The following is a 24,073-nucleotide window of genomic DNA, read 5'->3' as shown; positions in this document are numbered from 1 at the left end:
GTAAATAATATCTCATTTGATATTTCGTTGCAAAGAATATTTTGAATACAAATTACGACAACTGCGGGCTTATTAGAGCTTGCCTCTGTACCCAGAAACATTAGAGAAAGTGTGTGATACATACTTTTGCTGAATTTGTTAATGTTTGCATTGACGGATAGTCATCTTGTTGTATTCAATGACGTCTTAATATAAGTGGAAATAAAATTGTCATAAAAGTTTCGTATTGTAATGACCTCGTTTGTTTGAGTTAAAATAAACCATTAAAATAAGCTTTTTGATGAAACTTAATGGAGGATACTTTTTTACCCTCTATATTTTATATAATCAGATGGTTATAACTGGTTAAAAAGTATAACCAAAGACTACCATTTATTTGAGTATAATAAAAATTGCTCATAGTTATTACAGGTAAAATTGCTACAAAAGGCATCACTTGGTTGCCACTGACTTACAAAGTTCACCGATGGCGACCAAATGCGGTGGATTTTAAATTCACCAACGGTACAACTCTGAAAACACCTACATTGTACTGTTATCATATAATACTGGATATACAGAACATCACCAAAAGAATTTCATTTGAGACAAATGTTCCAGTAAATTTGAATTTACTAGGTGCATTTAAATACGAAAAGATACAATATAAAAATAAACATCAAGTGAATAACAATCTCGCATTTATAATAATACATGTACTATCATATTAAACTTACTTTAATTTAAACAAAGTAATCCAAAAGTCATGTAATGAATACAATTTTGTTAAAGTGTTACAACATAAATGAATAAATATTTATATATATTTATCTTTTTATTTTATCATTTGCAAATATAACAACCCTTTCCTTAATAAATTCTGTAGGCAAGATTCATGTACATAATCCTTTGTGCCATGTTCTTTGGCGAGGGATTATTCTTCATATTAAATTAGTAGACGTTCTCCCTTGCCCTATACAACCACAATAATATAATTTAAATTAAAAAATATTTATCATTAAATAAACAATTCAGCCTACTTTGTACAAGCAGGAATTGAATCAAGAGATAAAACTTACAGGTATTCAGTTGAATGCGCCCGCCATGGTTCCCATCTATTCTTTGATGGATTCTTTGAGTCTAAACAAAAAGGTGTGGCAATTTAATGGTAAAACTCAATATTGGCGCAGAAAAATATGTTATCACCATACTGCTTCTTGTCGATACACCATCGTCAAATCAGAGAACTTTATTGCTTTTATTTTTCAATTTAGACTAATTATTGTAGAGAATCATGTTCTATTAAGACAATACTGTTGAGATTCTATTTAAACAATATGATAAAGTTTTAGGCTTACACCTTATTCTTGTTTTTCTGTGTGTAGGCCATTTTTTCGCTGTCACTTGGCTGCAAATGGAAACAAAATTAAACGAGCTAAATCAAAGCATGCCAAACTATTTCTAACGAGAGTCTTTTTGCTGTCACTTTGCTGTGAATGGAAACAACAATAAACAAACTAAATAATTGCGTCTCAAAATATATCTTGCGAAAGTCTATCATATACTGAAAATCGACAAAAAATTACCTCGGTTTGAAAAAATTATGGAAAAAGGCGAAGTTTCCAAATCGAACTATGAGATATGCACAGAACAGAAATAGTCCAGTAAACAATATCACCGCCACCGTAACCCAGGCAATGTTCCGCGGGTCCATCCAAAAAGTCACGTGACGATCTGTGGTGGTGGTTGGTGCAGCCGTGGTGGATTCTGGGATAATTACAGTCACCGCGGCGGTGTCTAGATAAATAGATAACATTATTATACATTGATAAATAGATGAAGATAACCTGAATAGGAATAGTTTTGCACATCATTCTATTACGATAACTTTGAAAAACTTGAAACCAACTTTTATATGAAGCGATTATTTTCCCACGATTTACTGGTCATAATCTTGATAATAGTTTTTAGTTAGTAATTTCAGCAAATGAACTTTAATGGCAAACTTGAGTGATTGAAAAATACATCAAAAAAAGTTCTGACCCTGGAGCCCCCCCCGAATCTTTGACGACAGTTGACAGAGATAATGTGGTCCCGGAGGAGAAAAGTAGTAAGCTGCTCTTGACGTAGAACTCCCCGTCATGTTTAACTCCAAAATACTCGAATCCTAGTCCAGTCTGGTCCAGAGTGTAGGAAATAGTTCCTAAATACCGGAAACATAATCAGATATATCCGCTACAATACTAAAGCAAAAGCAGTCATATAACGCATAATTTTTTTGTCCCATTTTGAATATCAAAATCTTGATTAAATAAATTTTAAAAATGTCATTTTACTTGTAATTACATTAACAATTACGAAGCTGTTTTATTTATGATAAAAAATAAATAATATAATAACACTTAACACAAAAAAGTTAAGATATGACTTGTCACATAGTGATGAAACTAAAAATTTTCTGAATATAAACCAACCAAAAGCCCCGGCGTCATTATCGGAAGCCGTTATAAAACCAAGTGCTGTACCCACTCCGGTGTTTGGCTGGGCATAAAACGTGAAGGTGGCGCTAGTGAATCTAGGCGTATGGTCATTAACGTCATTGATAGTGATGACCAATGAGGCGGTGTCTGTGAGGTCACCATCAGATACCGTCACAATGCACGTGACAGAGGGGGCGGTGCCTGCCACATCTAGGTCATAGTCATGACTGTCAATAGGAAAGGTCACATTATATAAATAGTGCCTGTTTGGGAGGGTAACTATTGAATTTATTATACTTTCATGTTTAATACTGAAATCTGATTGGTTTAGACGCAGTTGATAATCCGTTCTATTACCCTCAGCATTAGCAACACACTTAGCAACGGGTAACACAACGAATTGTTACATGCGCGTAAATTATGCGCGTACGGTTCGCCGTAGGATTCACGTCATTTCTACATAATTTCTACTATTTATATATTGACACCCCCGACGGAACCACTGTCAACCGACGCGAAGTTTAAACAGGCATTATTGATCTTATTATACTAAAGATCTTAATTTTAAAGAAAATTTACTGCTTTTATATAGGAATGACATAAATTATACGGCGAACCGTACGCGCATTTTGTACGCGCAAGTGTGTTGCTAACGCTGAGGGTAATAGAACGGATTATAAACTGCGTCTAAACCAATCAGATTTCATTATTTAATATGGAAGTATAATAATACGTATTGATAACATCAATTGCATCGAGAAAAATTGGAAAAAAATTGACAATTACCTAAACGTTACCACGCCGCTGTTTGAATTTATTACAAACGAAGGACAGTCAATAGAAAAAGCCTTTGTTGCGCCAGCATCAGGATCGGTGACGTCAAAGGAGGGATCCCCAACTGTTGTTCCCGCCTAATTCAGAAAAAAGAACCCAGACGGTTAGCACCTAGGAAACATTAAGAATAATCACTTCAAAATTGTAGATTTATTAATGTACAATGTAGCAGTGTTCTGTTTCATTACGTTTCCTTCGTTTCCAGAAATAGCATACGACGCTTTTCCAAAGACCGGAGCCTCGTTCTGATCTGTGATAGCGACAGAGAGTGACTGAGTGGCGGTGTCGAAACCATCAGTTACTGTAACAGTTATCACATAGCTCGTCGCTGAAGCTCCAAGCGCCTCGTAGTTAATCGCCTGAGTTGAAGACGTAGAAATCAGCCCAGCTGTAACAATATACAATTGTACGGTATAAAAAAAAAAATTACTGTCACGGTGGTTTCATGAATATTTCTGGGTATCAATTTTTGTGGATACAAATACAGAAATCACAGGTTCAAGGATTTGTCAAGTTGTGAACAATATATTATCATATTAAAGCAGTGTGTTGTTAGAAATTGAACTTCAATGAACATTACCTTTTGTGGGTCAACTCAACAACAAAAATCTAGGATAATTGGTATTCGATGAAAATTAATAATATTAATAAAAATCATGAAATCACAGTGTATCACTCCTCTTTGACATTCTCTTAAAGATATACAAACAAAATAACTTACTCGTTGGATTCATTGAAAAAAGTGATGAGCCAGTGCTAGGGCTGTACGATGCATAGAAAGTATGGGTTTGACCAACGTCCACATCCGTCACAGAAACCTGATAAACGGAAGCGGAAAGGCCGCCATTTTCTGGTACTGACAATGCTGAGGACAATGGGAGGTTTGTTATCGTCGGCGCTGTATTTATTCCTAAAACATAATTTAAATGTACAATACCTTTTCTACACATAAGAACTGAAAAACGTGATAAACAATATTATCATAGTAATTTTTTGATTAATGCTTGCTACCTGAAATAATGACGGTTAGAGTACGGGGCCCAATAAGAGTTTTGCCGTCGTTGACGTAAATATACAGGTCGTACCCCGGCACTGTGTGTGACGTCAGATCGGAGGTGGCTAGAATTTCTCCAGCTTCAAAATTCGAAGGTGTTTTTTATGTGATGCATGATAATTGAACGCATTCGATATTTTTCCTCGATTCTTTCCTCAACAAATTATCATTTACACTGTGTGTTTTATAAAGAATTAAAAACCATGAGAGAGAGAAGAAGAAGAAGAAGAAGAAGAAGAAGAGAGAGAAATTTTTTGTGAATATTAAATATTACTTACAGTGATGAATAACGAATGGACATGTGACCGGAACACACGTCATATTGAAGTACAGCTGCGGGGAATCTGAATCAGTGGCTGTTACTGTGTACACGGTACTTCCAGTGCTCGTACTTGATGATATCACTGTTTTGGTAGCTGATATGATATTTTTATTCCCATTAGTTCTTCAACTTTCTTTACGGTGCATGTATCATTAAGACTGTTTTAGTGCCAAGGAGGCTTAATGATCAACAATTTACCTATCAAAGCCCAGGTACCGTGATTCTAAATGATTATGATTTTTTTAGCAATGAACTTTCATGAAGAAAAGTAAAATTTGAGCTCCTCTTTGCAACGAGATTGATATACAATGAAGTCTAAAATTGACCACGACTATCCACTGATCCAGCCCAGTGAAATATTTTTGAATTCCTGGCATGTTTTATTGTGCCTGGTAACTTTTGGAACACTTGATAATTAAAGGTTTACCTAAATCCCTGATTATATTAATACATTTGTAGTACAATTGAAGTCTGTATGTTCAACCTTGCAGGTACTTGTGATTAAAAAAAAAATTCGTAAGTTTCAATTAAACTGGCAGATGTATGTTTACCTGGTAGGTTGTCAAAGGACGGCGGGTTGTTCTTGGTGACAAAGATGGTGAGTGTGTCTGTGACTGGTGTCTTGGTATCTGTACAGCTGATCAGTACCGCGTACTGACGGACGGAATCGTAGGAAAGGGAGGGTAAAGCCTTCACGTACACTCCGTAAGAATCTACAAAACAAATCCCCTCATACTACAATAGAACTCACGGGACTACTAGGTAGCTAGGCATAGACAATGGCATTTATCAACCCCATTATGTTACTATAAGAATCACGTCATGGAAAATAGTAAACTGGTACATAAGTTTTATCTGATTTCAAAACCGTAATTTGCAAAAAAAAAAATAAAATTTTTGTAATTGTGGGTAATTGTCCAAAGTATTTATTTCGTTATTTATCATGTTCTGAGCGTTACATCAGGTAAAATGTCTATGCGACATGATAAAATATGTTGTGTTTAGACTGATTTCTATCATATATATTTGACCACAAAGTATTCTTTAATTTAGAATTTGTCGGTTTTTAAAAATAAAGAAAAGCCTGTACGTTTTTTTCTATTTTGTATAATATTATAAGAAAAAACTCCATTTTAAGAGAGCCAAAGAGCAAGCTCAGGTTATTGTCTAAATTACACACATTATATATCAATGGTGGATTACATGTTTACCTGTTTACCTGTTTACATGTTTACCTGTAGTTCCAGCAATCAGTCTGACGAAGAAGTTGTCTGTTGAGGGGGTAATGGAGTCGGTCGAACACGTGACTCGGTCACTGAGTGAGCCGTCGGTCACCGTCAGGGTGTACAATAGCTGCTCTGCCGTCTGGTCCTCGGAAATGTCGTAGGTGGAGGGCAGGTTGGTGATCACCGGGGGCTGTGATATATAACGGGATCAGTCAAAACATCGAGGGATGAGATTTACAATGGGGTCGGACAAAACATTGAAGGCTGAGATATATAACGGGGTCGGATAAAACATTGAAGGCTGAGATATATAGCGGGGTCAGACAAAACATCGAGATATATATACATGTGTATAAGGGGTCGGTCAAAACATCGATGGATAAGATATATGACGGGGACGGTAAAAACATTGAAGCACCGGTTGCTACAAATGGCACGCCAAATTCGCAAAAATTAGTTTAACATAGTTTCACAGCCGATTTACTAGGTTTATCGGTTGTAAACTGTAGTTTACAGACAAAAAACTATAGTAAACAACGTAAATCTATATTTCACATCTGTAAACCATAGTTACGCCATTATCTGTTACAAAGTGTAAAACTATTCTTAATAAACACCGAAAACAACTATTTGATATTGCAAAATATACAAACAGTTCATCTGATAAATATAGTTTAACGACTGAAACAATGATTTACAACTCTTGACTATAGTTAAGAAATATAAATTATAGTTTACAGATGGGAAACTATATTCATCAGCAAATCTATTGTGAACTTTTATTTACATAAAGAGATAAACTTTGCATTCGTAAACTATAGTTTACAACCGTTGAATAAGGTTTTACAGTTGACAGCTACATTTAACGAATCATTAACTAAAATTTACGCATTGTAAACTATACATGTAGTTAACAGTTAACTAGTCAGAGTTTATGATTCGTAAACTATAGTTAACAATCGATAAACCCCGTTTTACTATATTTAACATATGTTAACCAAAGTTTACCAAAATTAATGCGATCACCTATGCTCCAAAAGTGTTAAAGTATAATAAACACTGAAAATAACTGAGATCACAAAGCATAGTTTATCTGAAAGTTATTGTTCCAAGATTTGTGAAACTATGATTAACAACTCCTGATTATAGTTAATGAGTGTAATTTATAGTTTACAAATTTGAACCTATATTTATAAACAAAATCTATTGTTAACATTTATTCACACACAGAAAAGCTTACAAGATTTGCATTCGTAAACTATATTTTACAACCGTTAAATATGGTTTTACAGATCAAAAGTAGAGATAAAGAATCGCTAACTATATTTTGCGGTTCGTAAGCTACAGTTAAAAGTCGATAAACATAGTTCATTGCCTGTGAAACTGGGTTTTTTTTTTGTAATTTTGGCCTGCGATAGCTATAACTGAAGACTTACAATATTGTTAACAACAATAGTCAATGTTTCTGTTGTACCACTGCATTGATCGTCGACTCGAAATTGAAGCTCTGTTGTTCCTACTGGAAGGGCTCCAGTATTTTTTACTTCTCCTATATTAAAAAAAAAAACCAATGTCCATAGACATTTTTTCTAAGACTGTCAAAACGCATAAAAAGTTATTTTAATTGTTACAAGCGCTAGAGTCCAATTTTTTAAAGCCAAATTGCACTGATAGAACAAAAACCAAATGCTACCAAAAAAGACAAATAACACTAATAAGGGAACAACAAACCGTTTGCTGCGTTAAACGTGAAATCTATGATTGTGGTTAAGCCGACCAGTGTGGGCGTGTCCTGGGGGTCGACGTCATTGACGGACACGGTGAAGAGCAGCGTGTTGGCCGCTCTGTCGTCAGTCAGTGTCAGCGTAATGGGGAGATTGGTAAACGTTGGGGCGTTCCCTGAATTAGGAAATATAACTAGAAAATTTTACTAGCACATTTTACACCACACTTTTCTATACACAACATTTTTAACTATTAATGTATACCACTTTTTGTTTTATTATAAAAAACCACTTTGCAACCACTATTGAAATACGACTATTACTGAAATAATTATCATTTTATTAATATTGTTTATCACTATTGAAACACAATAACAATTGAAATAAATATGATCCTCCGCTTTCACTAAAATTGGGGATATTGATTTAGGTCTGCCCGTTCATTCATTCATTTAATCCTTATTTCTCCGCTTGCAAAAACATATCACATACAATACAAATTATTTACAATTGGAAAAAAACAAACAGAGAATCAAACAATATAGAACTATACACAAAAGTAAGTAAAAGATACAATTATACAAATAAGGAAAAGGTAAGTTATATAATTATTTTTTTCAGTTAGCTACTTAAATATTCGACCCATAACTCTAACACAAAAGGCGATGACTACACACACACACACACACGCACACATAGTTTGCCCATAAACAAATGGAATCTTTCTGTTTTGTGTTCTTTTAATATTGTAGCTTGTTCTATTCCCCACGTAAAATGTTATACAATATATCCCCATTAAAATCAGATAATTCTACACATAAATGGATAAGGTTCTCGAAAAATGAGTTCCATCTATATATAACAAGAAGACAGGGGCCCCAAAGCAGCATGCTGAAACTGAATTTTACAATATTGGTTAAACAGAGTGTGCAGATTTGCTCTAAAGCCATTATGCGACACTCCTTGCACATGTATGGATCTAGAGGGGGAGAGGGGGTCCGCCCCCCGGAAAATTTGATATTAATAACTTCACATATGCAGTAAAGGGGGAGAGAGGGTCCGGATCCCATCCCCCCGGAAAATTTAATTTTATTAATTATATAATAATAAAATCTCCAAAATATGTCTCGGAACCCTCCCCCCTCCGACAAATATAATTATCTATCGACCCCCCCCCCCCTCAAAAAAAAAGTATGGATCTGTGCAGTCTGTTGAAAATAAATTCTAAAAAGTTCGTCATCTGCCTCAGATGTCATTTTATACAGCTAAAATTGTCTTTTTAACGATAGAGAGCTCCACGATTATAAAAAGGCGAAGGCGAAAGCGCGAAGATGCGAAGGCGAAAGTGCGAAGTTGCGATGGCGAAGGAGCGATAGTAGTATCGCTTCTTCGCCTTCCCATCTTCGCGCTTCGCCGTCGTATCCTCGCACTTTCGCTCCTTCGCCTTCGCAACTTCGCACTCTCGCACCTTGACCTAAAGGCAAAAGTGCGAAGGTCGAAGTGGCCCCATCGGAACACCATACTAAAGCGGTAGGTGGAACATTCAAGAGTTTGCCTAGGAATGATTTTAAGGAGATGACATGCAGTAACAACTTAAAAGATTTGTATGGTGCTAAAACCTTGCACGCAAGGGTTCATGAATTTACCTGGTCCCAGATCGGCTCTGATGGCGTACGTTCTGGATTCCGTGGCCGGTGTCGCGGCGCTCCAGTCGAAAGAATCCCCTACATTCTTAGCCCCTATTGTAGTGGAATAGGTGTAGCGATCGTTCCCGCCGCCTTCTTGTTTGTGAGGTATCATAGGGTTTCCACTGGTATAGCTACAGTACATGGTCAGTAATATGCAGTGATTCAACAACAAATCACGAACAAAATCAAAGAATAAGTTTTTAGATTAATATGTAACCCCATTATCCACAAAACGCAAATGTGTATCAAAAGGATACATAGATTTACGTGTGTAATGCCGGGTCACATTATAAAATGTACGTTAGTTACATAGAAGGGTGAGATTTGTTCTGTATTTTTTTGTTTGTTTTCTTTGCTCTGTTTTGTTATTATTTTTTTGTCATATCAATAACGTATCATTTAACCGCTTTACCGAGTACTTACAAGCCCAAGTAATCTCCGTCCAGTACAGAAATTCTCTCACTTACGGGCACTGGGTACGTTATTTCATTGTTTATCGCTACAAAGTACACTCAAAACACTACATACATTTCCATGAAAATATCAAGAATGTATTATTATAATGAGTTGAATGCATGAAATTCATATATTTGTCAACATTTTAGAACCAAATGAGAAGTACTACAAGTGGTAGTTCATTTCAAGTCTTTTGTTTTAAAGCGAGTTTGATATACAAGTATTTACATATTATTTTTTGCTATCAAAGTATCGAGATAGAATAAATCAAAATAAAAAAAACCCACTACCAACTCCAATGCTCAAACTTTTTTTGCAGCGCTTTCGCCCTGCAGACTCATCAATAGACTTAAACAATTTGTTTATATATATATATATATATATATATATATATATATATATATATATATATATATATATATATATATATATATATATATACAGCCTACTCCGGATATATTGAAATTCAGGGGACCATGAATATTATTTCAATATATCCGTATTTCAATATAAGCGAAATTGACTGACGTGAAGCCGCCATTTTTGAAAGTTCAATCCCGATGTAAGCATAGAAAACCAAACCCGAACAAATTATTAGATCATCATTTATCTATTACAATAAACGGATAACATGGAACATTAGTCCTTGAAAGTCTGATTAAAATTATATCCGAAAGTTTTGTAAGTTTAGTTTTGTTACTATCTTAAACCTCATCATAATTTCGGATCGCATTCTTTTACGTTTTAGAAAAACGTTAGAGAAAAATCACCACACTCAATCGCTTCAAATATTGCTGAACGCTGCTTGTATATCATCGTAAGTGTACACGCGATAATCTCAAAATCCTTGGCTATTTCGAATTTAGGCTTTGTTCTTTGATCAATAGCCATAACTAGTTTATATCTAGCGTCCGGAGATAAGGTATTTCTTTTCCGTGGGGTTTCCATATTACGTCTAGCCTCAATACATCCGTATTCGTAAAAACAAAAAATTAAACAGTGAATAAATTTTACTTTTTAATAAAAGTATTAAAACATATCAATTCACACCTTTGTATATCAACCGGTCAGTCTGGCAGGGAGAACTTCAATATAACCGTTATAAAAACAACTAATTATCACCTTTGGGGACCGATCAGTGGCTTCAATATAAGCGATATTTCAAAATAACCGATTTCATTATATCCGGGAAATCAATGCAAAGAATATGAGAGGCAAAAACGGGGGATTTATTTCTATTTCAAAATAAGCGGAATTTCAAAATAAGCGAGTTCAATATAAGTGGAGTAGGCTGTATATATATAATTTAAAAATGATAAATATCAAGAATAAAATCACAAATTGATCCTATTAACCGCAAACGTTTTCGCCATTCCTGGCTCTTCAGGCAGTTGTATACAAATGACTTTTTAAATTATTTAAAACTGTGCCGATTTATTTTTTGTTGTATTGGGAAATTATATATATATATATATATATATATATATATATATTACTAATTGAATATTGACATAATTTCTTGCTTGTTGACACAGGCTATTATGCATGTTAGAGGGGGTCAGAAACAGGCCACTAAACCTACTGCTGACGGTCCGGGAATTCTTGCCCACCAAGGTGAATGAGCCTGTCCCGTCCGGCCTCCAAACCTGCAGGTCGACAGTACCGGTGTTCGTTTTGACGTAGAACCGCCATGACTCTATCACCCCACAGCAATCCGTCATGTATTCTTTGTCTGTGGCATCAAGTAGTACCCCTAGCCCTGTCAAACAGAAAACCCCATCTTACTGAAATAGAATCCTCAGAACGATATTAGAAGCCTGAATACTAGTAATTCAATTAAATTAATTGATAATAAAAAAGCCAAGTATTTTGATAGAATATCGAATGGAATTTGACAAATAAGAAGGTTTGGGTAATAAATTTCTACAATATTATAAATTAACATGTACTGTATAAGATAAAAAGATTGTAAAATACTTATGACTTGTAGGAAGTTTTTAGTACTCTTAACAAAGAGAACATGTCATAATTGATTTGTTTTAAAAATGTGTCTTTTTTGCCAGCATTTTATTATATTTTCAAAATTATTATAATAAAAACGTTAAAGAAGCGTCTATTCTGTTAAGTTAAACGTCAAAGGGACGTTTATCTTTATTACAGCGTGTTTTGTGCATCACTTGTTGTTAAACAGATTTAGCATGTTTTGCTTTGCAACTTCTTGATGTGGTGTGGACCAGGTGATTGGGCCATACACGTATATAGACTATTTGGACCTCTTTGAGAAGGAGAGTTTTGTATAAAGATATAGGAAAATGTTCAAAGTTTTAATCTAAAATATACTAAAATTTTCTTTACCTAATAATCGTTCATATCTAACAATTTCATATCTAAGAATTTTTGTTATAGTTATATAGTTTCTGGCAAAGTTAAGGACTACATCTTTGCAAAAGAAGTAAAGACAGAAATAAAGAGGGATTCCTAGATCGCATTGAATAACATGCAGTGTATGGTATTACAGTGTATTAACATATCAAAGGATCATTTGTATGTAACAAAAGAATTGACCTGTAGGGGAGATCGATTTCCTGGGAAAAAATTCATCTTTTACCATACATATTTTTAAGTTTTTCGAATTTTCATTTAGCGCTTGTAATTCTTAAATCAGCCTTCAAAGTTAGCTAAAGCATCATTTTTGCAGTAAAACAGTGTATTTGTGCATGAATTTTAGCTTGAAGAGCCACCACCGCTTGCGTCAATTTGTTTTTTATTTCATTTGTCAAACCAGCAATGTACAATAGGTAGATAGGCACATCTATATATATATATATATATTTAGTTAGACCAGCAGCAATGTACAATAGGTAGATAGGCCCACCTGTATCCGTGTCCAGGTCGTTGTCCTTGTTGTCTGGATCGTTGGTCCCCGCGTGTTCGGTACCGTCGCAGCGCGTCCCCTGACCTAGAGTTAGATGGAAGAATGGATATGAACATTTTCTTATTACATCGTCATCATAAAAAAGCTTTTAAGATGCATTGAAAGGTATTCGATAATACTTTTGGATTTTTTTTTTTTCATTTTGAGAAAAAAAAAAAATATATAAATTTGAAAAAAATTGTATGCTGCTTTTGTCACACTTAACAAATAGAGCGGAACAAGCTTTTTTAAAATTTAGTCCTTGTCTATATTTTTGTGTGTTAGAATAATTGGAAAGTTAAACAGAAAGAAATGAAGAAGTGTAATGGGTCTATTTTCTATAATCAATCTAGTATATGTCTTTTTTGGCAAAGCAAGTGTTTCTCCGCCTAATTTAACAAATGTGCGAGTATTATTTAAATAAATAATCACCCACGTTTAAAATTTGAACCCATCCTTTACCATCATGTTTAAACATAAGTTATTCAGACAGCAATATTGATAAAGATTTGATCGGTGTACTCAAAAAAGGAGTACTCGATTTTAGGTGATAAACCAGAAAACCCCTGTAATAGGAGTTTATTTATTCAAATTCATAAATTGATTCAAGTATTAATTTAGGCGTTAGGAGATGCCTCGCTGCGAAATTCAGAAAAAGTTAATTAAATGCTTTGATTTGCCCCGATAAAGTTTATTAACGTTTACTGCAAAGACATGAATAGAATAAAGCGTAAGATGAGAATTGAATAAGTTTTGTTTGTACGGCGAAGAAACCGTGGGTTTTATTTATTAGTGACACATGTTGGAGAGCGACGAAGAATGACGTAATATACTTTTTATAAATTTGACATTTTTAAAGGGACCTAGACCCGAATTTTGGTCAGAATTTTATTTTTGATTTTTTTGTATAAAATGGTTCACTTGTGCTTTTTGAATGATTCACCAAAATTTGAAGGTTAGAAGTCAAGTTACAAGCGAGATACAAAGTATGAAGCCATTGTTATGTGAACAAAACGAGTCTTATCATTATTTGCTTTTAAATAATGTGGGGTAAAGAAATTATCGATTCTTTGACAAAATAACTTGTGAAAAAAGATAAAACTCTAATTCAATGTGTTCATAAAACTAATTTTATTGTAATAAAAACATTTTTGGCAAAAATTTTTGTAAATATCTCTTTGTAAGTCAAGCATTTAAAATAATGACATATATTATATATTTGGAAAAATTTGGTTAACAAAAATAATTTTATCAACAACAATAACAACGTTTCAAGTGTTAATCAGACTTTGAAAATGGACAATAAACGTTGCATTCTGGTCACAGTTCATGTTGCTTTTAAATTATGGAATTGAATGAATTAAAAAGCAAAATTATAGATTTTACTAAGAACTTCGATTTTCCTCTAATTCACCACACCTAAATTGGCCCTGCCATATTATACATTTTATGAAAGTTTTTCATATATCTTTGTATACAAGACATTGTACAGCGACACAGTTTTATTTTCATCTTTGTTTTTAATACATTGAGCTATCATAGACATACGTATCTTCAAAAGAAAATGTCAACGTAGATTATTATCATTATTAACCATGATAAGAAAAGTTGTAAATACCATTTATACTTAGTTGCAAGGAAAGTATTCTTACAAACGACTAGTTTACTTCGTACGACATTATATGTCATAAAAACGACATAGAAATTAGAAAATCGTAATTACGAGATACAAAATTGTACAAATGAGACATTATTCGTATTTATGCAAGATATTATCTCGCATTTATTAAAAAAATGATAAGTTGTAATCACCAGATACTTACAGGCAATCGCAAGGAAAGTATTCGTGCTTTGCAGATTTGAAAATATAGGGGAAAAACGAGTGTAAATGAAAGGCAACTGGATCTATCTTAATCCATACATATCATAGATTATAGATTATAGAATCCACTGTAAACCGAGATTAAAAAAAACAACGTGAAAAGTATATTATCTTTTTTTATATTCGAAAATTCTATGTTTCGTGCCAACAGGTTCCTGACCTCATCTTAGGGCGGGATTTGTTTAAATGTAAAGAGGTCTAACAAATGAATTTAATTTCTGTTCAAAAAGTTGACATCTTTCCTACGCAAAAAAGTAAACGTTTAAGGATTTTATCAAACAATTCAATCAAACAAGAAAATGATATTTATTTTTTTTCACCATTAATAGCCCCTTCACCCATCCTCTTAAAATAAATCAAGATAAACAATAAATGACTTGCATTTTTAAAAATAATGACCTACCTTTTTTTTAAATGAGAATTATAATTTGAAAATTTTTCAAGCTTGAAACTCTTATCTCGTTATGCACCATGAGCACAATTTACTTATATTTACAGAGTTTCTGTATATAGGCCTATATCTATCATTATTACTATTCAGTGTAATTTAGAAATCAACCTTTTTGAAAGCTTTCTGTAGCTGTGTGCAAATATCATATGTTTGTATTTGCCGGAAATAGTTTCACACATATCTCTGTAAAAGTTAACTTTAGTATACTGAAGTACTGATATACATGTATATTAATTATAACAATAAGTTTCAGCATCCTCCAATATTGTACCTGCGACCCTTACATGATTTGCAATAATTTTCAAACACGGTCGAACCACAGGTTTCCGACTTTAGGCGCTATTGATACACATAAGAGAAAATAAAGCATACTCATATATGATGAAACAGATAAAAAAATCGTAAGCATTTTTTAATGCGTTTTTCCTAAAAGCAAAAATAACCATTATTCTCGGCAGGACATTACTCATTGCAAGGCAATTTCGACTTGGGTGCTCTTGTTTTATTTTCAAACCGGAAGTGAACTTAAGTTTTTTCCTCTTTTGAATTAATATCTTTAAAACATTATTTAAAATATACATGTGTGTTGTAACTTTTATAGACTGAATTTGTTTATTTCAGAAAATTCCAATCTGATTAAGGTCGTGTAGCGGCAATAAGAAAAGGAGTGGATCTTTAAATGTTAACTTCATTTACAAAGTCCTGAAAAAAGGAAATTATAACATTAAAAAAAAAAACTAGACCCTGAGCCCGGTGTTCGATCTTTCCCCACTATCCGTTCAAGCGCCACTTACTTTTAAATAGACATAGCGGCAAATATCTTTATGAGGATTAATTTTACGTTCCGCGTCTGTCTTTTAAAAAAAAAAGATTCCTTTACGACTACTAGCTCTAGCTTACATATGGAAATGCGTTGATGATGTTAAAAATTGTCTTTAAGGGTATTTTTCAACTAGAATATGAGGGAGGGGATAGAAGGTCAGCTACTGTAATTGTCCTACCATTACTCTGAACACAATAAGAACATTGTTTTCTGTTTATCTAGAATAAATCATTTTTTAATAATTTTTTAAAACAATTTATTATACATGTAATAATTATTTGAAAATCAATTTCTATCAAGAGGATGTTTGCACAATTAAATTCTAAAGAAAAAACTGTTTCCGTGAGGATTTTTTCTCAAATATGAGATAATGTCTTATATACATACGAATAATGCCTCATTTGTACAATTTTGTATCTTGTAATTACTTCTTTCTATTTTCTATGTCGTATATAGGACTTATGATGTCGTATATATTACCAAGCTCAATACGTTGTTTGAATTCCTATAGTTATTATCTTGTTAATACGACTTGAAGTTAGTACATCGTTGTTACGACTTATCAAATCTTCAAATTTTCATTTTTTTAAATGCTGTATCTTAAAACATCGTAACTACGTTAAAATCCCTGCTCTCGAAAACTATCTTGGTATTCTGACATGGTATTTGATGACTCGCGGAAGCGATCCCACCAGTTTCGGCATGAGATTAATTTATACAACAGTGGAAAACTAAGGCGTATATGTCATTGAAAAGTTTAAATCAACTTATCAAAATATTTATCTATGGGTTCAGCAGAGTTAAATTTTGAAGTTATTACATGTTTAATAAAAAAAAAAATGTACATTGATTATACACTCTTATATAAAAAGTAAAAAATAAATACTTGCCTGATACTAGTCTCTTCACATTAAACAAAAGAAACACACCGAAAAAAATCGAAAATCTTGTCAAAGAATTATTCATTATTGGTTCAAATTTTTAATTTCCTCACAAATACATGAACCTATTCCGGTCCCATCTTAAAGTCGCCGTGTGCATGCCCAATATGCGTATTCGAGAGAAATAACACGGACATCGGTCCACTTTTTCAGCATAATTACACACTAGGTTCGAAGGTTTCTACATCCTTTTAAAGGTTTTACATTTTCTTCATCTTTTGAATTATCTCCTTTGAAAAAAAAATCAAATGTCTAAAAAGATTGTCGACACCCTTTACCGTTCCTACATAATCATTAACTTTTTTTCGCCTGACTATGGTTTTTAATGATGGGTGGAAATTGAATAACGTGAAAATATCAATGTTGCTAATGGGTCGACACGCTCCGTACTCTTAAATGCTGGTTTTATCAATGAGAACCTATGATGCCATGGCTTGGTACTGTAATATCTCATGCAAAAAATGTCCTATTTAAATTTTTTTTTCATAGAGTTGATGCACAAAGGTAAAGGTCCCTGACATTACGTAACTTTAATAGAGCTGCTTTTTTTCTTATTTTGTTGCTCTATCAAAGAAAATGGACTTAAATGATAAATACTGAAGGTCTGAAGCTGCCTCTTCTAAGCTTTACCTCTTTGTAAATTTATTTTAGATTACTAAATAATTAAAGGGCAAGCTTTGACTTTTTTCTTACCAAATGATTGTAGAGTGGAAAATAATGCCCTTCTTTCTGATTTTTTCCTGATTTTCATATCTTCAAGATAAGTCTGTAGCTGTGCAGTCTTATGTGATAAAAAAAGGAATTGTTATGAGTGTTCTTGTGTGTGTAATTTGCATTCACACAAACAACCTCATATTATTAATATTTTTATCAAGTCAGTTCAAGAAAAGCCTACATTTTGAGCTTTAATTGTCTTGAAAATCCTGAAAGGTGTTATATAGCAGAAAAGGCGTTATAACGCGTTTTTAATGCCTCTTTTGCGTTATGACTCTTTTCCAAAAGGAATTTAAATGCCTTTGATTGTGTTTTAAGACAAACACAGCAATATCGACCAATTCACTCGAGCTGCAACGATTGTGTTCGACTCGCGGCTTCGACACTTCTATCTATGGTGACCAATACGAATCTCATTCAGCTTTTTGCGTCACACTTTTTGTGTATACGGCTTATTCTGTTGGATGCGGGCAGCAAAAATCCTTATTTCACACTGATTTGACACCATATGAAAATCTTGTTGTAAGTGTACTGTAGCGAGATTAAACTTGTCTGATGAAAGTTGGTTAATGACAGAAAGAAAACTAGATCAATTTTTTTGTACTTTTTTTTTTTATTTCAGATGAACATTACATAGACAAAGAAAACGATTTTTGAAAGTATCTTTAATATTGTTGAAAATTTCAAGGTAAGTTTGCTATGCATTTTTAACAAATATTTGGTAGAGAAACTCAAGTTATGTACGTGTAGTAAATATTATTCTACAGAGATATATCATACCATAAATTGTTTGTAAAGCAATGGTGAAAATATTATTTAAAAATCACCAAGTAGAATTTCAATTGAGACAAATGTGCCAGTAAAATTAAATTTACTAGGTGCATTTAAATACAACATAAAAATGAAAATAACGATCTTCTATTTATAATTATACTACATTTATCATATAAAACTAACCTTTAACAAATCAATCCAATAGTCATTTTGTGAACAAAATTTTGTTTAAATAAAGATATATCAGATTTCTCTTTCATTTGATCATTTGCATTTATAACAACCTTTTCTTAAATATATTCTGTAGGCAAGATGCATTTTTTTTTCTGGCGAGGCATGATGCTTTATTTTAAAAGTGGACGCTCTCCCTTGCCCTATACAATCACAAAACATAGATAATAACTAGAGCAGAGCTCGTGGCAAAGCCACGAGTAGGTCTTCCGTTGTTGCTGCGGGTTGAAAATATATGTGATATGGTGTCAAACGATTATAATGACTAAACTTTCAGTTCTGCTTTTGTTATAAAAACGTGTTGTGATTGAAAGCCTCTATATAAGACGTGTTTTGAAAAAGAAAGGAAGAAAATGTTTAAGAAAAACTATTTGTCGAACACAGTTTGTGTAATCGTTTCAAAAATTCTTCAAAAAATGAGATGTCTAATGGCGAGTTGAATTTTCAAAGGGTAGCAAGCATTGTTATAAACAGTATGTACTCATGATTCATGTCAGGAATTGTATTTTTTTTAAAAACCGAACCCGCCTACAAACCACGTAACCTTTTCTATGGGATAACTTCTTTATTTAAATCTTTCTAAATTTCTGAAGACTATGTGCAAGTTTAGAATTATTACGTGCTGACAAAATTTAGTATTAAGTCAAAATTGATGGCTTTTCTGAACTTTTCTACAGGGAAATGTGTGTCGTCTGATATTATTTAATGATACGAGTAGACTTGGACATTCAAAATATTATATAATCAGCTAAAAAAAAAAGATAAGCGGGAGAATATATGCAAAAGCGAGCATCTAAATTTTACACCAGATGGTGCTGTTTCATAGAGACACCGCTATGTAACGTGAATTAAATAACCTTATTTACAGAAATGAATATTACTTTTTTCGACAATGTAATCATATGAAAAATCCTTATTTTTATGTCAGTGGGTCGACTAATTAGATTGAAAAAAAACTTCAATTGCGCTTGCGTAAATTGGAATTCTGGGAAGGAATTAGACAGTCCGTGTTAGAGAAATTCGAAGAAGTTATGAAACTGGTTGGTTTTTAGATCAAACTGCGCATTGATGTATTAAAGGACTTTCATGGGTATCGTCTGCCCACGGTCCGTAATCCGTATATATCCGTCATACATTGTATGTACATCAGATATTCATTGTTCAGCTAAAATTAGTATTCCACTGGCTGTAGCTAACCTTGTAAGTAAATTAAGTTGCATTACAACCTCATGATACACAACTTCAATTTAAAGTTTTTTTTATCAATTTTCATACAATTAGCAATAAATAAAATCCCCAATAACGCACATCTACCTTACTTAAGTGTAACTTTGAGAAGCGCATATATTTTTGGGAGGCAGATATGTCGCTATATTATAGTCTGCAAGTCAAGTGAATTATCATGGTCTTTCAAAGAAATAGGAAATCTGTCGACACTTGCAGTACTTTGATGAATTCTATGGCGATCGACTGCATTGCATTATGTAGTCGTATTTCCCAAGAACAAAATTTCCTTTGACTTCAAACTTTTAATTATAATACATTATGAATTATTCTGTTCATAACTATAGAAGTTTAGCGTGTTTAACAGGTTAATTTATTAGCCACATTCTCAGGTTACGATTTCACATCTTCAATGTGAAGATGATTGACTTCGAACAATAGTCTTATTTTTTATAAAAGCACCCTTCCAACTGTTACTCAATTACATATGTTCTGAGAAGCGACACAAGATTTTCGGTCGCACGTGGCGATTGAATTAACACAGACTGACCGAATAAACAAACGAGTGGGAAAACGATACACGTTGAGGAGAAAATGTTACACATAAGGAGAAGTCACCAAAAATGATTTTCGACAGATCTGGATATCTTTTCGCCAACTTAAAAAAAATCCAGCGCGAGCACTTGTCAGCGGGGCGGGAGGAGGGGGGGGGGGGGCGCAGCAAACGAACAACCATGTAGAAAAAACTACAGAGTGATTAATATGTGGCCGATAGAATCTAATCTTAATTTGTTTAAAACTCATGTGAATATTCTTTAAAATAATCATCAAATGCCTCAATTCAGGACAATTCAGGACATTCTTTTATCGTGCTAGCACCTACCGCAAACATGTAACATGGGACTTTGATTATAATTTGATTTGATTTGATTTTTAAACTACCTTGTACGCTATCGTATAATTAAATCAATGCTTAATCAACTGTACAAGTAAAATAAATTTATCTTTTCCCCTTAAACCTATAATAGTTGAAAACATAATAAAATATAGTTCTGTCCGTGCAAAATATGAAACATGAACGCGTGATAAGGTACATGTAGAATAACACGAGCCGACCGCGGATCATTGTCCACTCGCTATGGATCTCCTCGGCCAAGTGCGAGGGATGATCATCATTTAATATTTGTGTGTGTGTGTGTGGGGGGGGGGGGTTAAAATTTTTTGTATATACAAACCAACCATTAATTTATGTCTGACGATGTTTCCGATTTGGAATAATATCGTTCATTGATATTCACTTACACTCAAATTTTTAATAAAATGAATACAAGATGGACAAACTTTTATAACATAAATAAAACAGTTCTTGTATTTACGGCTATATAAACTCAAACACGTTCATATTCATCAAGTGTGCGTCGCGGTGTGCGAATCTTATGTATTAGATAACCGCTTATCGCTAGCTAGTGCAGCCGTGGCTGATCACCTCGGCCGTGGACGAAGGATAGATTACGTAAAGGTACAACGCACAGACACGCACAGCTCAGAGCCCAGGAAGATTTGAGAAGTTTGCAGTATAATGACCATATTCTATCAAATAGAATTTCTTTATTTTAAACTTGAAACCCACAATTGATATATGTCACATATTGCTTTAGATTGAGAATGACATTGCTTTTATTAATTAACTGAACGATTTCTTAATTGACACCTAATCGTTTAGTCCATAAACTTTTATGTGTAATCAAAACTAAAACAATTCTTGAGTTTGCGGCTAAATAAACTCATATATGAGAGACGCACTCTCGTGTATTAGATAACCGCTGACCGCTAGGTAGCCCAGCCGCGACCATGGTGACCGATTTTCTCGGCCGCGGGCGAGGGAGAGTTTCGTTAACTTGGCCAAATTGCGGCGAGTACTGGTCAACACGTATTACGTTTTACCCTCATATTATGCAATACCCGAACACAAAAACAGTTTTATCAGATCAATTAAGTCACAAACAACATTTTTTGCAGCGACGCCGATATCGAAAAATTTACCGTTTTAGAGTTATGAAGCAAAGACTTTTAAGGAATCTAGACCCCTCATTTTAGGGGCTAGCCCCTTTTTGATGGTATCAAATGAAAGCTCTTAATATTCTGCACAACTTTTGTTCTTTATGTGTTTTGAAAATATTTACAACTAAAAAGTTATTGAGCAAAGATATAGGCAAAATTTAACATTTTTTGAAACATAAATTTCGATGTAATTTTTTAAGAAGTAAACGTGGGTTAATCAAACATGTAAAACTAGGAGGACAACGTTCAAGATGTCTACTTTAAAGATTTGTAAATTAAAACTACTTGCTACGGATCAGCTCGGAGCCTTTGCAGGTACACGAGACCCACTAAAAAAATATTCAAAGGGGAATAACTCAAAACCGGAAGTAGCGATTGCAAAATATTTTGTGATATAGTAAGCTATTGTCATTTCCAATAAACCCTGAAAATTTGAATAAAATCTAATGACAAACAAGCGAGATATTACAGTTTAAAGAAACGTCTAGAAGAAAAAGAAGAAGAAAAATAATAATGAAGAATTTCCAACAGAATCAGTACAAGGTCTTCCGTTGGAAACGGAAGACCTTAATTAAAGAGAAACTTTTGTATTACATAATAACATAACTATTTATTATCAAATAAAATAATCAGCCTACTATGTACACGCAAATATTGAATCAAGAGATAGAACTTACAGGTATTCAGTTGAATGCGCCCGCCATATGCATTATTCCATGTATTCTTTGATATATTCGTTGAATCTAAACAAAAAGGTAAAGAGCTTCATTGCTTTTATTCTTCAACTTAGACACAATAATGTAGAAATTACATCAAAACAAGTTTATGATAAAGTTTAAAGCTTACATCTTATTCTTGTTTTTCTTTGTTGGCCATTTTTTTCGCTGTCACTTTGCTGCGAATTGAAACAAAATTAAACGAACTAAATCATACATGTAGCAAGTCGAAATATTTCTAACGAAAGTCTTTTTGTTGTCACTTTGCTGTGAATGGAAACAACAATAAACAAACTAAATCATTGCATGTCAAAATAATTCTAACGAAAGTCTATAACATAGTTAAAATCGACAAACCTTTACCCCGGCTTGTTACAATTTCGGAAAAAGGAGAAGTTTCCATATCTAACTATGAGATATGCACAGAACAGAAGCAGTCCAGTAAACAATATCGCCGCCACCGTATCCAAGGGAATGTTCCGTGGGTCCATCCAGAAAGTCACGTCACTATCTGTGGTGGAGGTGAGTGCAGCCGTGGTAGATTCTGGGATAATTACAGTCACCGCAGCGGTGTCTAGATAAATAGACAACATTATTATACATTGATAAATGGATGATCTAGACAAGGAAATATATTACCCATCATTTTCTACTACAGCAACTCTGAAATGCTATAAACTAGCTTTCATTCGCAGCGATAAAATTCATATTTGCAACGTAACGAAGCTCCAGTTGCAAACTTAAGGTAATGAAAAAGACATAAAAAAGTTTGTAACGTGAAATAGTCTCGTAAATAAAAACGATGTTCTTGCAAACCTCGAAAAATTTTCTCTCGATGAGAGACGAATTGTTTCATAGTTTCATCACTAAAATGCATGTGGTTGGCAGTTCTAACCCTGAAGTCCCTCGGAATCTTTGACGACAACTGACAGAGATAATGTAGTCCCGGAGGAGAAAGACAGTAAGCTGTTCTTTACGTTGAACTCCCCCTCATGTTTAACTCCAAAGTACTCGAATCCTAGTCCTGTCTGGTCCAGAGTGTAGAGCTTTGTGCTTATTACAACCATGCCAGCAAATCATGAGTTTAATGGTTTTATTTCTACCCCTCCTTTCCCAGACGGGCAGGGTCCATGAATTTCACAATATTTACTCTTCTTCATCCAAAAATGCTATATGCCAAATTTGGTTGAAGTTGGGTCAGTGGTTCTAGAGAAGAAGCTAAGAGTAGTCAAAAGTTTACGAAGAACGACGTCCAGCAATTCACATTTGGTGGCATATTTTATTTTTGAGGTGCCATCTTTTTGCTGGTTTTGTATATATTGTATATAATTTTGAACAAAATATTGTTTTTCTGTATTTTAAGGGGATCAGCATATTGATAAGTCTTTTAACATTTTGTGTGAAAATTTTGGGTCTGATCCCCTACTATGTTGTTTATATTTTTCTTTACTTTCGTCATTTTTAATAAATGACATATTTCATCATGCACAAGTGTTGAGTTCATTTATCAGACCGCAAAAACGGAGCTGCGGTGAGGTTGTGCAGCATGAGAAAACATAAAACAACAATTATGTTAATA

The 24,073-nt window shown here is 33.6% G+C and overlaps 1 protein-coding gene across 1 annotated transcript; it reads right to left on the bottom strand.

Moving 5' to 3' along the window:
- Positions 1-1,565: 1,565 nt before the first annotated feature.
- Positions 1,566-23,561, bottom strand: LOC105337696 (protocadherin-like wing polarity protein stan). The gene is made up of 18 exons (XM_066069028.1): positions 23,390-23,561; positions 22,871-23,068; positions 12,639-12,722; positions 11,346-11,522; positions 9,731-9,806; positions 9,266-9,438; positions 7,627-7,794; positions 7,332-7,444; positions 5,905-6,085; positions 5,221-5,382; positions 4,626-4,763; positions 4,305-4,427; positions 4,015-4,203; positions 3,482-3,681; positions 3,246-3,370; positions 2,454-2,686; positions 2,023-2,182; positions 1,566-1,776 (listed from the first exon to the last, which is right to left on the bottom strand). The coding sequence occupies exons 1-18, from the start codon at positions 23,559-23,561 to the stop codon at positions 1,581-1,583; spliced, it is 2,868 nt and encodes a 955-aa protein (XP_065925100.1). The 3' UTR covers positions 1,566-1,580.
- Between the last annotated feature and the right edge of the window lie 512 nt (positions 23,562-24,073).

This window comes from Magallana gigas, chromosome 8 (genome assembly GCF_963853765.1).
Source record: "Magallana gigas chromosome 8, xbMagGiga1.1, whole genome shotgun sequence".
Classification (NCBI taxonomy): Eukaryota; Metazoa; Mollusca; class Bivalvia; order Ostreida; family Ostreidae; genus Magallana; species Magallana gigas.
Note: the sequence above shows the minus strand (reverse complement) of the source record. Positions and strands in the feature narration are given on the sequence as shown.